The sequence below is a fragment of the Podospora pseudoanserina genome, chromosome 1 (genome assembly GCF_035222485.1).
Source record: "Podospora pseudoanserina strain CBS 124.78 chromosome 1, whole genome shotgun sequence".
Taxonomy (NCBI): domain Eukaryota; kingdom Fungi; phylum Ascomycota; class Sordariomycetes; order Sordariales; family Podosporaceae; genus Podospora; species Podospora pseudoanserina.
The window spans coordinates 8,004,123-8,020,422 of NC_085920.1; the positions used below are offsets into that span (position 1 = coordinate 8,004,123).

General features: G+C 52.7%; 8 protein-coding genes across 8 annotated transcripts; 4 read left to right on the forward strand and 4 right to left on the reverse strand.

The window, feature by feature from the left end:
* Nucleotides 1-1,020: 1,020 nt before the first annotated feature.
* On the forward strand, nt 1,021-3,114 carry QC764_122410 (uncharacterized protein; the record flags this gene model as incomplete). Its single annotated transcript, XM_062943475.1, has 1 exon — nt 1,021-3,114. One exon carries the CDS (start codon nt 1,021-1,023, stop codon nt 3,112-3,114), a length of 2,094 nt encoding a protein of 697 aa, XP_062806598.1.
* Nucleotides 3,110-4,315, reverse strand: QC764_122415 (uncharacterized protein; the record flags this gene model as incomplete). Its single annotated transcript, XM_062943476.1, has 3 exons — nt 3,110-3,665; nt 3,721-3,828; nt 3,898-4,315. 3 exons carry the CDS (start codon nt 4,313-4,315, stop codon nt 3,262-3,264), a joined length of 930 nt encoding a protein of 309 aa, XP_062806599.1. The 3' UTR covers nt 3,110-3,261.
* Nucleotides 4,316-5,115: 800 nt separating this feature from the next.
* On the reverse strand, nt 5,116-7,427 carry QC764_122420 (uncharacterized protein; the record flags this gene model as incomplete). The annotated part of the gene is made up of 5 exons (XM_062943477.1): nt 6,299-7,427; nt 5,911-6,221; nt 5,624-5,850; nt 5,446-5,568; nt 5,116-5,400 (listed from the first exon to the last, which is right to left on the reverse strand). Exons 1-5 carry the CDS (start codon nt 7,084-7,086, stop codon nt 5,116-5,118), a joined length of 1,734 nt encoding a protein of 577 aa, XP_062806600.1. The 5' UTR covers nt 7,087-7,427.
* A 1,095-nt stretch (nt 7,428-8,522) lies between these two features.
* On the forward strand, nt 8,523-9,372 carry QC764_122440 (uncharacterized protein; the record flags this gene model as incomplete). Its single annotated transcript, XM_062943478.1, has 3 exons — nt 8,523-8,543; nt 8,668-8,850; nt 8,944-9,372. 3 exons carry the CDS (start codon nt 8,523-8,525, stop codon nt 9,370-9,372), a joined length of 633 nt encoding a protein of 210 aa, XP_062806601.1.
* A 185-nt stretch (nt 9,373-9,557) lies between these two features.
* QC764_122450 (uncharacterized protein) lies at nt 9,558-10,661 on the reverse strand (the record flags this gene model as incomplete). Its single annotated transcript, XM_062943479.1, has 1 exon — nt 9,558-10,661. One exon carries the CDS (start codon nt 10,659-10,661, stop codon nt 9,558-9,560), a length of 1,104 nt encoding a protein of 367 aa, XP_062806602.1.
* Nucleotides 10,587-13,748, forward strand: TMN2 (Transmembrane 9 superfamily member 2). Its single transcript, XM_062943480.1, has 3 exons — nt 10,587-11,119; nt 11,283-13,178; nt 13,236-13,748. The coding sequence occupies exons 2-3, from the start codon at nt 11,309-11,311 to the stop codon at nt 13,301-13,303; spliced, it is 1,938 nt and encodes a 645-aa protein (XP_062806603.1). The 5' UTR covers nt 10,587-11,119; nt 11,283-11,308; the 3' UTR covers nt 13,304-13,748.
* A 21-nt stretch (nt 13,749-13,769) lies between these two features.
* QC764_122470 (uncharacterized protein) lies at nt 13,770-14,792 on the reverse strand (the record flags this gene model as incomplete). Its single annotated transcript, XM_062943481.1, has 1 exon — nt 13,770-14,792. The coding sequence occupies one exon, from the start codon at nt 14,790-14,792 to the stop codon at nt 13,770-13,772; it is 1,023 nt and encodes a 340-aa protein (XP_062806604.1).
* On the forward strand, nt 14,743-16,225 carry QC764_122480 (uncharacterized protein). Its single transcript, XM_062943482.1, has 6 exons — nt 14,743-15,198; nt 15,311-15,363; nt 15,507-15,560; nt 15,787-15,880; nt 15,937-16,002; nt 16,053-16,225. Exons 1-6 carry the CDS (start codon nt 15,187-15,189, stop codon nt 16,059-16,061), a joined length of 288 nt encoding a protein of 95 aa, XP_062806605.1. The 5' UTR covers nt 14,743-15,186; the 3' UTR covers nt 16,062-16,225.
* The last annotated feature ends 75 nt before the right edge of the window (nt 16,226-16,300 follow it).

A 16,300-nucleotide genomic window follows, 5' to 3' on the forward strand; every position in this document is an offset into this window, starting at 1 on the left:
ACGGAACGGAATTGAAGGGGGGGGGTGATCCTATTAGGAACTTCAGACCCCCGCTCCCGTTTCTAAGAGTATTTTGCTTGAAATCCCATCCACAATATGCCCTTGAAACACCCTCCTTAGTCATAACGACGTCGAGTCTCCAAGCAAGCGTTCTACACATCAAGGCCTGGGCAAAAGAGCAGGCAGCCGAAAACTGCTGTTGTCCAGTTGGGCAAGCGACGAGCGACTTATGCAGGGCATTTTTGCACCAAGCCGGAGTTGGACTGGTTGCAAACCTCAGCCCAGTGTTCTGCCCCGGATACCTCCCGATGGGATCATAGGCTCTCTGACACTTGAGAGTCCCTTTTGGGCTCTGGTTGTCTTGAAAAGTGTCTTAGTATAGTACCTGTTGGTCATTCGTGCACGTCACGCCGATCCGTTCTTGGAGCGTCACCTGCTTTACTCAAACTGCCACTGACAACGCAAGAGGCCAATGGAACAAACAACCCCGTGGAGGAGCGGGGCCTTGAACAGTGCGAGCTGGAGGCTGAAGCGGGAGGCCAGTAATTGGTTTAGCGTGAGTGAGTAACAAGAGCTGAGGATGTAGCATATCGGTATAAGCCATACAGAAGAAAAACACGTACCACATCACCTCCATCCACTGTTCTCAAGGGACTGAGCCTCGATTCTCGTATTTGCACGCAGCAGAATGAGCGGTTCTGTAGGTGTAAGGTATCAAAATACCTAATGATCTCATCACCACCTGAAGGATACACATTGAAATGCCCTTCGTCTTAGAGTTTGTTGTTTTATAGATGTTTATCGGCAGCGACCTTGTCCTCGGACAAGCCCGGCAGTATGATCCCGCCCAACAAAACAAGAGAACAATACTTGCTGGTATTCATCCGGCAGGGCCGTAACAGATTCCTAAAACGTGAGTGTTGAGTCTCGAAACAGAAAATTGATCAAGTTGTCCTCCAGCTGTCACCGTCTGTCCGCCACCTGGTGTTCTGCTCAGGGGCTATCAGAGGTGCGGCTGAGATGGGTGTAACCAGCCTCCTCGTTGTTCAAAAACAAATGAATATGCCTACCAGGGTTGCGCTTCACAATCTTTTCCGGTCAGACTCGACCGTTTCCGAATGCCTGTCTGAATATGACAAGTCGGACGAGATCATGTCTACCAAAGAGATTTTCAAGTACTCCTCGTCGCTCCCTCCCGGCGAGATCCGGCTGCTGTCACTGGTCCCTTGTTCGTCAACGCTCAACTTCCGCCTCATCACAACCCCACTTTCCTCTCCGGTTCCGTACCTCGCTCTCTCTTACGTCTGGGGAACACCCAGAACAGCGTCCGACTCATCTGCGCCATCAATCTCGGTAGACAACCAACCCTTCATTGTCACCCCAAATCTGCACTCGGCGCTCACCTCGCTTTTGACTCCTGAGCTCCAGTCCGGTCTGCCAATATGGGTAGATGCGGTCTGCATCAACCAAGTGGACGACGTCGAGAAAGAAGGCCAGATTAAACAGATGGATCAGGTCTACCGCAACTCTGAAAGGGTTATTGTCCACCTTGGCGACAGTCCCAATCCCGACACGGCAAGAGCGGTGCAGCAGCTGAGAAGGCTGGGGAAAAAGGTGTGGGATGCTGACGCGGTCATCCTGCGGGAGCAGGATATGCAGCATTGGCCCAATTTCGACCACCTCGATGATGAACCTGAGGAAAAAAGGAGGCGAACTGCGGTTAGAGACAAGATCTTCAAAATGATCAAGCAAGAGAGGGGTGGAATAACCTGGCCGCGCCCCAAGATTCCTGCTTCGGCGGCGTTGGATTTGTTCCATCGGCCTTGGTTCGGCCGGGCTTGGATTATTCAGGAGCTTGTCATGGCACCTGACCATGAGCGAGGTGATGGCGGCTGCGTGTTTGCTGTTGGGGCGGAGAGGATCAGATGGGAGCATCTCTGGGCTGCGCATCTCTTCTTGGTCTTGTGGTTCATCTTGGAAGCAAGGTCGATCGGAAAGGCAAAGACTTATCTCGGGAAACTGATTGCTTTTGGCGTCTATGTCAGAAGAATTGGCATGATTCCGAGAGCCTTCAGCGCCAGGGCGGCGCAAACACTGGGTCTGAGGAAGAAGTACTTGCAAGGAGAGCTTGGACTTCGCATGAAGGACTTGCTTCTGCAGCTCTATGTTGGCGATTCCGGAGGCTTGTTAGGGTGTAGATATCCCCAGGACAAGGTCAATGCATTGAGAGGGATGTCCAGTGATGGAGAAATGCTTGACAGGTTTATGACACCAGGGGCGGATTGGGTAGACGTCTACACTTCATTAGCCAGGTATTTGTACGAAGATGGGGATCTAGGCTTTCTTGGTCTGTGTCGGCAGCGAAATCCCAGACTACCCTCTTGGGTCCCAGACTGGTCGCAACAACAACGTCCCCCGTGGCTGGGCTACAGCGGCGACAAGGGAATACCGCTCTACAATGCCGGGGGTGACACCAGAGCTGAGGTGCTTGCTAGGGGTGAAGATGGACGCGTACTCGTACTCAAAGGCTACATCGTGGACACAATCCAAGATGTTGGATCTTTGTGGGTTGCTGACCTCGCCGACGATTTCAACTGGGAGTCGGCCAAGTTGCGTATCGATGATATTGACCGGTTCCTATCTCTCAGCGAGAAGTACACACCCCAGACGGCCAGGTGGCGTATAATGTCGGCCGACAAGGAACTGAACGATGTGATGCATCAACGGCGAGCCACCCAGGTGTCCCAAGAATCATTCCTGCTGTTGGAAAGCGCAACAAAACTATACGACCCCGGAGCTGGTTCATCGGGGGCTTGGTACCTTACATACCGCAATGTTCTGATGTCACTTTATGGAAGCCGAGCTTTTATTTCGAATAAAGGGTATGTCGGGCTGTGCCCGGGCACAGCGGATCTGGAAGACACGATTTTCATTCCCAGCGGGAGTCATTGCCCTTACGCCATCCGAAAGCAACCCGCCCCAGCCTCCGTCTCCGACGCGGAAGAAAGATGGATATTGCTGGGTGAGGCTTACGTCCATGGCATCATGGATGGGGAACTTGAACTGGGAAAGCCTACATCAGACATCACCGCAAGCATGTTCTCACTGGCGTGATTGGATTTGGTCTTCATTGCCATCATCATGGTAGTGCCCGAACGCCGTTAAATCAAAAGCCAGCCCATCCTAGTAGCCCAAACGCCTCCAATTAATGCATCCCACCCCCGAGTTCTCGGCCAACGTGCAGCCCTAGTCTCTGATCGTTCATATCCAAACCTGGTCATCGGCCCTGTTTGCCTCCAAGTACTCCAGAACTTCCCCATAATCCCGACAAACATGCTTCGCATCCCACCCATCGCTCCCTGTAAAGTCCTCTGGAAACGTTGTGTGCTGCCCCTCCAGTGCAACATCACCGCAGCACATTATGCTCTGTCTCAGGTAATCAAAACAATGATTCAAATGCCACGCTCCCTCCTCTGGAAGCATGTCCAATCTGTTGGACTCGTAGGCTGCTACCACCCCGGCAATGGTGTGGAGGCAGTGGATCTGATGGGTGACCGAGGTGGTGAAGGTTGACGATGGATACTCTTTCAGGGGGTGCGGGAGATTGTCAAATGAATCTTGGCCGCGGGAGGAGGTTTTGTTGACGGTCACGTAGCCGAGTCCGCCTGAGACTGACTGTCAGTATGGAAACAAAGAGAGCAACGGGTTGAGTACGCATACGAGGAACGATTCCCAGCCACTTCTTCCTGACGGCCTCGGTGAAAAAATCAGAGCTGTTGTCTGGGACGAAAAGAGGGTCGGGTTGGAAGGTTGTTATTTGTTGAGAGACTGTGCACAATCGAAACTTAGCACGCAACGGCCCGGGTGTCTGTCTTGTCAGAATCAGGGGAGGCATACAATATGGCGCAAACCCGGTGATATCACCCCCTATCTCACCCTTTGCCCCTTCATTGTTTTGTTTCCCCGGCAGGATGGAATATTCCGGCCACCGCCTCTCAGCAACCAACACCAGAATCACCACCAGCATGACTGTGTCGAGAAGTGATCTGATGGACATGATAGTCTTGCACATCCATCTCCTCTTCTTTCTCGGTTGATTTGACCGGCATTGACATGATGTGGCAACATGTGCATGTTGTCGCCCCTCTGTATCAATAGCCCAAGACTTTTCCTCATGATCGTCGTTCATGAGCGCGGCTCTGAAGTTGTCGCTGCGCGCGTTTTGGGATGAAACGTCGAATTCGTCATCGTGGTGGTGGTCGTCGTTGTTGGGGAGATCGGTATAATACCGCGGTGAGGGTAGTGGCTGCATCATGGTTCGTTTTGATGCTGGCAGAAAGTGGGGAGTAGCAGGTGTGGTATCGTCAAAAAGTTCAAGAAATAAGAATTGAGAAAGAATAAAAGAAGCATTCTGCCTTTTGAGGATCTTTCAATCGAGTTGTCGATCAGGGGACCTGTCTCGGTCTGAGAGGGGTGGGCCAGCTCGGATGGTTCGTGTGTCCTTCCAAACGTGCAGCGTTTCAAAGACCGCCACCTGTAGCCAGACCTTGCCTGCGAGGTCGATTTCATGGTGCACATTTACGCAAAATGATTCCGTTACCGATGTGCAGAGACTTGTCGTGATCTTCAAGCTATCCAACCAAATGGGATCGAGAAAGGCGAACGGATGGTGAGGCTTGCGTTTCTCACAGTTGCTTGCGAGGGTTCCTTCGGTAGGGCCGCAATGTTGAGTCAAAAGAGGTTCTGCATCACCGGCTCACCGGTCTACGCAGACTTGTAAGATGTCATTTTCTTGTAGTGGTTGAACAAATTGGGAGAGGTGGTCTGTCAGACCTCCCGGTGGAGCCGACCGGAGCCGACCGGAGCCCTTGAAGGTCGGCCCTGGGTCGGCCCCGGGCCGGTCCCTCGGAACAAACCCGGTTGGTAGGTACCACAACGTCGTCGGATCACGAACCCATGGGGTTCGAAACGAAAATATATCGACTTATTTCTCTTTTACTTATCCCAAGTATAATATACCTGCAACAATCTTCATCTCATCGGATCCAACAGCTATGAAAACCAAAGCTGCGCTTGTGCGCGGTTACGCGTAGAGGGCCTTCAGGCAATGCCACCTCAGATCCTCCCCCTCAAAGAGTTGAAGATAAGACCGACTTCATCAAGAAGCGTGTCCTGCTTCTCTACAACTTCAATCATCCCCAAATCGGCGTCAACGGTGATCGTGAAACAGGACCCCTCATCGTCTTCAGATATCTCCTCCCGCGCAGCAAGGTAGTGTGTGACCAATGGCAGCGCCACCTCGCTGTCAACGGTGTTGATGATGCTGCGTGCGCCCAGTTGCTCATCATAGCCTTGCGATGCCAGCGCCTTGCAAACAGAGTAGCTGAAGGGAATCTGCAGCTTGATGTTTCCGACAGGGCGGTAGAGCTTCAGGTCGTCGCACAGCTTGACTGGGCGGGCCAGCTTCCGTCCCAAACGGTCCATTTCCTTGCATGCCACGGCTGCTTGCTCGGTAGGTGAAAAGGTGAGGAAGGGTATCACCGATGCGATGCGGCCAGTCAAGGGTGCCTGCGTGATGCTGTTAGACTACATGAGCTTCAAACCTGACGAGGGAGCAACCCACGCCAAACTTCCCGATAGCTTCTTTCTTGATCATGGCCGACAGCTCCTTCCCGAGCGCTCTCGCCTGATGTGATTCCCTCTTGTCAAGGCCAACAGTGTTGGTGAATAACTCACGATAGTGAGTCTTGCAAAAGGAAAGGATGGTGTCGTCAAACGCATTGGTTGCGAGGATCCAGATGGTCTTGGAGCAATCCACGATCTGCTGGTTCCGACGGTCGAGGTACAGACCTGCAGATACTGGAATAAGTTTTTATCTAATAGGTGGGCGTCAAAATTCCTTTTTCTTACCGCTTTGGATGGGAAGTAGCAGCGCTTCTTGCACGTTCGGCTGTGTTTTCTCAAACTCGTCGAGAAACACAATGGACCGCTGGCTTTTATGCTCGTCGAGGAAGTTGTTGACAACTGAGTCCTGGTCATAGCCTGCAAATGGAAAGAAGGGACCAGAGAGATCCATCGAGGTGCCCAAATTGGTGCAATCAACTGTTTGGAGATCCAAAGACAGAAGCTTTCCCATGTTCTGCGCTAGCTCAGTCTTCCCATGGCCGCTAGGTCCTGCGAACAGCAAAATTATCGGTCGATCAGCCCCCAAGGCTAGTTGGCTGCACACTCAAGATGTCAGGGTCATGCTTCACCATGTTTACGAGTGGTGTGGGTAGTAGGTAGGCCACCAACTTACGCCATGAAGATCTCCACCAGCGACTGGCACGCCTGGGTTTGGCCCACAAGGAAGTAATGGACCCCCAACAGCCCGGTGGCCGAATGCTTCTTTGCGATAGCTTGATTGGCGCCAGAGAGCGGCTCGGTTATTGAGGCCCGGTGCAGAGCGTATCGCAGAGTGAAGCAAGAGTTCAACGCGTCCGTGAGCAATCGGCGAACAGGACCCAAGACCCATCCAGTCTTGGCCTGCTTGAAGACTGCAAGCTCAGCATCGGAAGGGCCGGCCTCGGGAAGGTCTTGGTCGATGGGCAAATAAAATGGTGGAGGGACAGAGTCGATAGATGCTCCAAGACTCAGAAGGGTGGCCACCATCACAGGCCCATCGGCCTTGGGGGACAAACAGCGAACCATAGCGTAGACCAACAACGAAACTTCTCGGTACTCAGTGTTGACCTCTCCACCGTAAGACGCCCACATTCTGATCATCTCGGCACTGCCACTCTCGACAACGAAGAAAAATGCAGGAATGTTATCGACGGTCCCGCAGATCTCATGCTTGAGCTTCAGCGACTGGAGTTCCGTCTGGTGAGGGCTCAAGAGCGATCGAATTCTGTCGCAAGTGTCTCCTCTTTGGATGGCGACGACGATGTCTCGAAGGTTGAACACGCCACTAGTGCTGTTGAACCAGTACGAAAATGAAGCATAGTCTTCGTCCTTGTCTGATGCGCACTTTTCGACCCGAGGAAGGATGAGTGCCGAGTCCCACTGTTGCTTTTTGGAAGCAGTAGACTTGGTGTTTTTCTTCATTGTGAGGAAGAGCCAAAGACGTGAGAATGACGGTGGTCTGCGGTCTGGGGTTGTGATGTCTAAAACTGCGAGGAAATTCTTGTGTTCTATCAAGAATGTGCTGAGCAAAGCTTTGAATTTTTCAATAAACTCAACTCGACGAGCAACGAAAGATTTCCTCTTTCGCTTTCAAGATATCTGCCTCCATTGTATGCAGGTGCCTCGAGAAGATGTTATCGGCCGGTCATTGCATTGTTTATCCATCTGTTCGCCCTGCGATGTTGACGGGAAAGAGATGCACTGCCCGTTTGTTTAGTATTGCCCATTGGACATGAGAACAGAACCATCGTGAGACATTCCTGTGTTTGCCTGCAGCCGCAGGATTCCAGATACATGGAAGTGAGTTATGGTAGGCGGGTTCCCGGAAGTAGTGGCAGGCCTCACTGCATCTGGGACTGTGGGCCTCACTTGGGCAGCCAATGGCAACAGCTGTGTGTCGGTGCGACGGGGATCACTGAAATGAATGGAGGAGGAAGTGTTCTGGGTGCACAGCATGTCTGGCAGGTGGGGGGGAGCAAACATGGGAAAACGAGATGTCGTTGAAATTGAGTTTAGCCCCTTTTTTGTCGGCAGGAGATCGCTGCTGAGGCACGAGCCAGAACTGCAAGCTTCCAGCACTTTTTGAGGAGCTCAATTACTGAACAAAATAACATTCTAGGTAATTGGTGATAATAATCAGTAGCAGACCAGACAATTGACTGTCTCTTTTGGTGGCTTTATCCACGACGATGTCTTGGTTGTAAAAGAGAAGCAGTCGCCAAACCACATGTGGGGACATTTTCACATGTTTTTTGACTGACATCCTGGAGGACGTCAACTATCCAAGTAACACCGGGGGTTCAGTGCAGCACCAGGACCATCAGAAAGATGGGTCAGGATTAAACAAAAAAGAAGAATCCTTCTGGCACAGAGGTGCAGGACAGGGTCCAGCCAGGAAGACATCGTCCAGCACTCCATCTTGGGACAAACAGAAACCCTCTACCCCTTAAACACATTGTCACATCACCGCATTCTCACACTACCACGTTCTCACATTACCACAATAACACAGTACCACATCTAACATTCTCGCCTTCACATTTGGCGGCAAAAACTGCCTCCGACTCCCCCCATCCCGCCTCTCCGACCTCCTCTTCCATCCAGTACTCCTCCTCTTCCAAATAATCCAGTTCCTCCTTGACAAAATCCACTCTCCAACCGCTCCCAACCCCAACTCCCACCTCCCCTCCCGCCCAAAAATTGCCATCATCGGCGCCGGAATCACAGGCGTAACCTCCGCAGCCCACTGCATAGGCCACGGCTTCGACGTCACCCTCTTCGAGTCCGGCTCCCCCGACAACCTCGGCGGCATCTGGTCCCACGTCAACAACACCTCCAGCCGCCAAATCCACTCCCTCATGTACCGATTTCACCCCTCTGTAAGATTGGGATCAAGGCTACCCCGATCGTCAACAGATCCTGACTCAAGTCCGCGGCCTATGGAATCGTTACGGTCTCGGCTCTCGAACGAAATTCAGTACCAAAGTGGAGGACATGTACCAGGATAAGAAGGGGAGGTGGATCATTCTCCGAAATCCAATCTGGAACATGCTGCTGACGCTGAAAATCTATGGGCAGGAGTTTACCGACACGCCGATGTTGAACTCGGACATTATGGAGAAGCTGAGGTTGAATAAGGCGGAGTGGGCGAGGTGTGATATTGAGCAGTTTACCGAAAAAAGGGGTTGAAGGTTAATCGGAGAAAAAAAAAGGGTGTCGAGCCTGGTGGTCAAGGCAAGCAGGATACCATTGAAGGCGATATTGTTGCGATGGCAACAGGGTTTGGGAGACCACAGCTTGTCGGCTTTTTCCTGCCAGGCTCATGCTTCCAAAAGCCCTATGGCCCCGCCCAACTGGTATCTCCAGACATTCCCATTCAACCATCCCAGCATATGCATCAACTGCACGTACATGAACGTGATTGAGACGGTCGGCAATTGGCACATCGGCATCTTCACGGGGATTCTGCTCGAGTTTCTGGTGGACCCGTTGACCCGGCCGAGTCCGTTCTGGATGAAGCGTTGGATCGACATGACGGGACTACGCAAGGCTGCATCCCCAGCTGGGCCGTTCGAGTTCTTTACTTATCTCGAGCTTGTCTGGTGGCTCGTCTTTTGCGTGGCGTTCAATCCCTTCCGCTGGAAGTGGGCATTGTTCGTGTTCTTTGGCCTTGGCTATGCACTTCCAGCATGGGTGGTTCAGACTTGAGAACAGTATAAGAAACAGGATAGGCCAGGGCCCAAAAACAGATCAAGGGCGTGATGCCGGCGTTAGCATTTGAGCCATGTTTTGAGTTGATGAATAGATACGACGGACACGACGCGCAAAATGATCGATGGCTGTTTGAATAGACCTGGGTATAGAGTGTATATTATTGACCAAATAAAATCCCTTCACTTCCTGTTTCTTCCGCGGCCCTTTTCCAGCATCTTCAACTTCTTTTGGTATCTTTCACCCATGTCAGCACCACCACCGCCGCCGCCGCCACGCGGGCCATCCACGGTATCGATGCCTCTCTTTCGGCTCTTTTCCAATAGCGCCTTGGTGCCACCACCGGAGCTCTTGCCGCGCGTCAACTGGCTGATTCTGTCCAGCCCTTCGCTCAAGCCTCTCCATTCCTCACCACCATAATTCATCCGGCGGCCCTCGGTCAAACCCCTCTTCTTGCGGTCCTTCTTGCTCTCCTTGGGCAGACGGACAAAGTTCCGTTCTTCGTACTCGCGTCTCTCATCCTCCTTGGCGCGCTCAGAAGCAGTCTTGATCTTGCGACCACCTTGCATAATCGTGGTACCAATACTGGGTTGGGCCATTGGGATAGATGACATTTCGTCTTGAATGAACTCGTCGAGGGTGGCCGACTTCATAGGCTTCTCCTTTTTCTCGCGCCTGTCGAACGTGGGCATCGAGGTTGCTGAAATCTTGGGTGGGCGGTACACTCCGGACTTGTCTCCCTCCTTGCTCGCGTATTTCGCACCAGCCGGGCGAGTGATTGCGGAGAGGTTGGCGCGGGCCTGGTAAGCGGCAGAAGCGCGAGCGTGGAGTTCATTGACCTCCTCTCCTTCATTGTCGCTGCCAGCTTCCGACTCGGACTCGACATTGGCAGCCGCTGCCTCCTCTGCCGCCCTTGTACTCCTTTCCGCGTCATCGGCAGCTCGGAGCACCTTGTCAATCTGGTATCTCAGCTTGTCCTCGAGTGGCCGGGCGCCCTTCTCGAGATAGAGTCGAAGTTCGACGAGTTTGTTGACTACGAGGTCATCGAGGTTCTGTTCCTCTTCCTGGTCCTTGGTTCCACCATTTCTCGCCTGGCGCAGCTTCAGAAGAATTAAGAAAACGAGATTCTGGAGGTAGGAGAGGAGCAGCTCGTTCTTCACGTCGAGGAGGGAGATGCCGTCTTTTGGTAGTTCGAAGTTTGTGAGTTTTGGCGCAGCTTCAAGAGTGGTCGATATCGACTTGGTAAGAGCATCCAGCAGTGCTGGAAGGGTTGCTGGTGCCGCCATTATTGCTGTGGGAGGCAGTAGATGGATGGGTGCAGAACAGACGAATTGGATGAACAAAATCTTTTGCGACTCTGAGGCCCCACCTCGAGACTTTTTTGTGGGGCCGCTGGCTCTCTGACCCCGGTAACAAAGACACAGACGGCTTATCGATTTGCCTTATCCCCATCCGAGGATTCTCCGACTCGCAACTGCCATGCAGTACCAAGACCGACCTGACGAACAAGGCAGCCGTTCACGACCACCCCAAGCTGCTGTTGGCCAGCTGTTCTGACTTGTCGGAAGCTTCGAAAGCTGCGACACCATTTTTCTTTTTTTTTCTTTTTTAGAGACTTGCCCACCTTTCAATGCCTCCGATGACCCTCCCATGATTTCCCAACTATTCTGCATGAGACATTCTTTGTTATAAGGCTGAACCCGCGGACGGGTAGCAGACGGCTCGTTTCCCACTTCCAGTCACAGTACGTTCGCCAAGTTCACTTTCCCCTGATCGCGAAGCCCAAACCCACCCAGACTGCCCCAAACCTAGCACTGCATGGTGACGACTTCAGCCCCATGCGCCGTTGCTATCAGAACCGGTTGTTGTTTTCTTTTTCTTTGCCTTTCTATTCCTAACTCGAGCAGCCGCAGATTACACATACGAAACCACAATGCAACTACAAAGCCACGCGCCCTCAGGGGCAACGCTCTTGATCTCCTTGCTCGCCCTCCCCCAACTCACATCAGCTTTCTACCTTCCAGGTGTTGCGCCGACCTCATACAAGCAGGATGACGCCGTACCACTCTACGTCAACGCGATTCGACCAGTCGGCGATGCAGATTCAGTATTACATTCAGTATTATCATGGGACTACTACCACCCAACATTTCAATTCTGCGCGCCAGAAGGGGGAGGGCAACCTGTGGGGGAGAGCTTGGGAAGCATCTTGTTTGGAGACAGAATCAAAACATCGGCCTTCGAGCTCAAGATGAAGCACAACGAAACCTGCAAGAAGCAGTGCGAGGTGACATACGGAAAGAACGCGGCCCAGTTCATAAACCAGCAGATTCAAGAAGGTGTCAGTCTCAACTGGCTGGTGGATGGGCTTCCGGCAGGCCAGAAGACAATCGATGTCTTGTCCGACACTGAGTTTACGAACCCCGGTTTCCTGTTGGGCGAGCAGCTAGACGATGGCCGAATCAAGTTCAACAACCACTACGACATCGTTATCGAGTATCACGAGGTCAACGGAAACAACGGCCAGTACCGTGTTGTCGGCGTCATTGTCCAGCCCGAGTCGAGGAAGTACACTGGCGAGATCGGCCCGGACACTTGCAACACAGCACCGGACATCGTCGAGCTGAGCGAGACAGGCGACACCAAGGTGCGGTTCACCTACAGCGTATACTGGATCGAGTCTACGACTGCTTGGGCCACCAGATGGGACAAGTACCTCCATGTGTACGACCCCAAGATTCAGTGGTTCTCCCTCATCAACTCGTCTGTTATTGTCATCTTCCTCGTCCTAACTGTCATGTCCGTCTTGGTCCGGGCTCTGAAGAAGGACATTGCGCGGTACAACCGTTTGGATCAAATCAACCTCGATGACCTGTCTGGAACTTCTGTGCTGGAAGATGGCGTGCAGGAGGACTCCGGCTGGAAGCTCGTCCATGGCGACGTCTTCCGCAATCCTTCCCACCCACTCCTCCTCTCCGTATTCTTGGGCAACGGCACCCAGCTCTTCGTCATGGCTGGCTTCACCATTGCCTTTGCCCTGCTAGGCTTCCTCTCCCCGTCCAACCGCGGTTCTCTCGGCACCATCATGGTCCTCCTTTACACGGTTTTGGGCTTTGTCGGTGGCTACACCTCTGCTCGCATGTACAAGTCGCTCCATGGCGAGAAGTGGAAGCTCAACATCATCCTGACTCCACTCTTGGTGCCTGGGATCGTCTTCGCCGTCTTCTTTCTGCTCGACCTCTTCCTGTGGGCCGAGGAGTCATCCGGCGCCGTGCCATTTACCACCATGCTCGTGCTCATCTTCATTTGGTTCCTCATCAGTGTTCCCCTTTCGTTCGCTGGCTCCTGGCTTGCCTTCCGCGCACCCGCGATCGAACCTCCTGTGCGCACCAACCAGATTCCTCGCCAGATCCCGCCAGTCACCACATATCTCAAGCCCATTCCCAGCATGCTTCTCGTTGGTCTGCTTCCCTTTGGCGCCATCTTCGTGGAGCTTTACTTTATTATGACGTCGATCTGGTTCAGCCGGATCTACTACATGTTTGGGTTCTTGTTCCTGTGCTACGGCTTGATGATCATCACTTGCGCCGCCGTCACCGTGCTGCTGGTTTACTTCTTGCTATGCGCTGAGAACTACAACTGGCAGTGGAGGGCTTTCTTGGCTGCTGGTACAAGCGGTGGGTATATCTTCCTCAACGCCCTCATCTACTGGGTTACCAAGCTGTCTTTGAGCGGGTTTGCGGGAAGTGTGTTGTACATTGGGTACAGCGCCTTGATTTCCTTTTTGTTCTTCATCCTGACTGGTGAGTTTCCCTCGGGTACCCCTTTCCACCATCGTCACCAATGCTGACACGATATAGGCACCATCGGATATTTTGCCAGCTGGCTGTTTGTGCGCAAGATTTACTCTTCAATCAAGATTGACTAGACTGGGTTCATACTGGATATCGAAGGGGCGGCGGATAAAGGGTGGAAGACGGTTTAGCGGGCGGCATTATTTGTGTTTTTTTTGTTTTTTTCGGTGACAATGGAAAGAGAAAAGCAACAGGAGAAATGGAAGAAACGGTTTGGATTTTCCTGCCTCAAGATCATTTTGACTAGCAGTTAGGTTCTGTTTGTACTACTATTGTTTTCTGCGGGGTGTGTTAGGCCTGGGGGTTGGGGTTGTGGACGGATGAGCAGTTGGCGAAAGACGTTGTTTCAATTGTGTTGACCTTTTTTTGTATCATCACATCATTCAATAATTATTGGGTATCATTTTGTGTTGCCAAAAGGATCTGTCCATACTATTCGGTATCATCTCTCCTCATTTGGCTTGACATTCCAAAGTCCAACAGCTGAGCTAGCAAAGCAATTTACAAAAGTCGCAAGGGTATAGTTATGAAATAAGACTTCTAGTCCTCATCCTCGTCGTCATCCTCGTCCAAAAAGGTAAACTGCTTAGGTGCCGCTCTGGCAGGTTGACCACCCGCTTGCCCAGGCGCAAGAACGCTCCCCCTGCGATCCATGCCACCCTCCTGTTGCTGCTGCTGCTGTCTGGCCAGCTCGCGCTCCCTCGCCATGCGCTCTCTCTCCTCGCGCATTCTGCGATCTTGCTCCTCCCTCTCTTGTCTGGCGCGCTCCTCGGCGTCCTTGCGGTCCTGCTCCTCCTGCTTGATGCGCCGCTCCTCCTCTTCTGGGTCGTAGTTCTTGGGGTCGATGCCGCGGTTGATGAGGTCTTGGTATTGAGCTAGGGCGCCGCTTCGGATGCGATCGATAGTCGGGAAGGTGAAGAAGGGTGCATTTTCGAGCGGGTTGACGGCGGGCTTGAGGTGGACGGGCAGCTCGGTGGCGCCTGTCTGGGACTGGGAGGGGACTTGGGAGACGAACGAATCTTGAACACCTGGCGCCGGAGTCGAAGCTGCTGTTCCCTGCCCGCTACCACCACCACCACCACCGCCACCTATTGAGGTTGCGAAACTGGCATTGGGTCCTGTAGCCGCTTGGTCGTCGGGGGTGGTGGGGACGGCGGTTGAAAGATCGACGCCGTTTGTGACGCCTGGTGGGGGGAGGGTGTTGCGACTTATGCGCCGGGCGTAGTCGAGGAGTTGCTGCGTGGTAAAGGGGTATTTCTCTTCTTTGGCTGGGGAGAACTTGGTCGGAGCGACTGCGACGAGCTCCTTGCGCATTTCCCAGAGGGCGCTGATGGTTTGTTTTGTTTGGGCATCGAGGGCTTCGGTCTCTTGCTTTAGCTGCTTGATGCGGGCAACGTTTCTTTGGTGAACCTCGAGCTCCTCCAGACCGAGAAAGAGTTCGCGCTCAGCCTTGACGACGTCATTGGCGGCCTTCTCAGAGGGCGTGAACTTTGTCATCGAGTCGATGAGCACGGCGAGCGCCTTTTCAACGCGCTCGAAGGAGGCGTCGAGCTTTTTGTCCATTGTGATGTTTTTTTGATGGCAGAGATTCGCGAAGAAAGTAGCGATCCGAGGTGCTGAGTCGAAGTCGTGGTATGGAAAGCAGATTGCAAAGAAACAGCCACGTCCGGAGATTTTATTTTGGTCTGCAAATGTCACCGAATTCACTTGACCCTTGCGCTGGAGCTTGGTGGGTTGTGTAAGAGCGGCTTACAGCGGGGATCTTCAAGGGGACAGGTACCCGCACGTGAAAGCTTGGCGCGCTCTAGGCTGAGTTCGTGCCTCAGGCCAACAAGCCGGACCCGGCTGTATCCGGCAAAGAATCTCGCGCAACACCACCAAATCCAACAGCCGATTCGACCTTGTTTCGACAGCCATTGAAGCACCACCTCGTTCCTTTTTTGCTGCGGTAGTCAAGATGCCTTTTCCTGTGAGTGCCCCAGTGCTCGCCCAACCAATTCGCACACGTTTAGCCCACAGCAGGGCTTTTCCAGCAAGCCCAGACAAACCTAAGCATCTTTGCTAACGACGTCATGTTCAAGACTCCTGTTCGCCGTGCGGCCTACCCTGAGTACAAGAGCCCCTATGGCCCTAAGTAAGCCACGACCGATACCAGCCTCTCCCCACGATGTTCAGATCCTCCCGACAGTAATCATGCATTGGAGGACGCCCGACCAGCCATGCCGAAGAAGCGAAGATTTATCTGCGTCAGATCAGGCGCTGACTCTATGTTCCCAGGTACCAATTCCAGCCCCATGTTGGCACCATCACCGCCAAGACTGTGACCAACCTGTAAGTCGCAAATCATTATAGGAGGCTTCTCTGGAAGGGGGGCGGTGGTTCAGAGGGCGATTTGGAAGGATATGGTTGGATGGGCGGTGATGTTTGGCTTCTCCCTTAAAGTTCAAGAAGGGATCATGGACTTGGGGTAGCGGATTTTTTTTTTTTTGGAGTTGGAGATATTGTCTTGTTGGACAGGAGATCAGATGCTGAGCAAAATGATACTAACCCGTTACAGTGGTGTCAAGGCCGGCCTTTTCGGCGGCGTTGCCCTGTTCACTGTCATTTTCTTCACCTCCGGCGTTCCCAAGGTCTACAACGATGTTCTCGGCGTACGTTCCCGCCCCCTCAACAGACGTCTTGAACCACTACTTACTAACGGGCACAGAACATCCCTGTCGTTGGTGCTTCTCTCCAAAACTTCTTCACCAAGAAGGTCCACCCCGCCGACAACGTGAGTTACCTGATTCCCCGGTGATCTTTTCATGTTTCTGACCTTTCTAGCCGTTCTAAATCAATTTTTGGAATCGTATGACGGGCTGTGGTTTTGGCGCTGGGTGTAGCGGGTTTAATGGGCATTTTGACGCCGCCTCCTGTGATTTCGAGGCTTGTAAAAATGAAAAAATTCTATAGACATCATTCATCAAAAATTCCCAGGCTCAAATATCCATCTCTACGAACTCGAAGGTAGGGACCTGTTTTCTACCGTGAAGTGAGTCTCTCTGGTGCATCTCACTCTCACTCTTCAACGC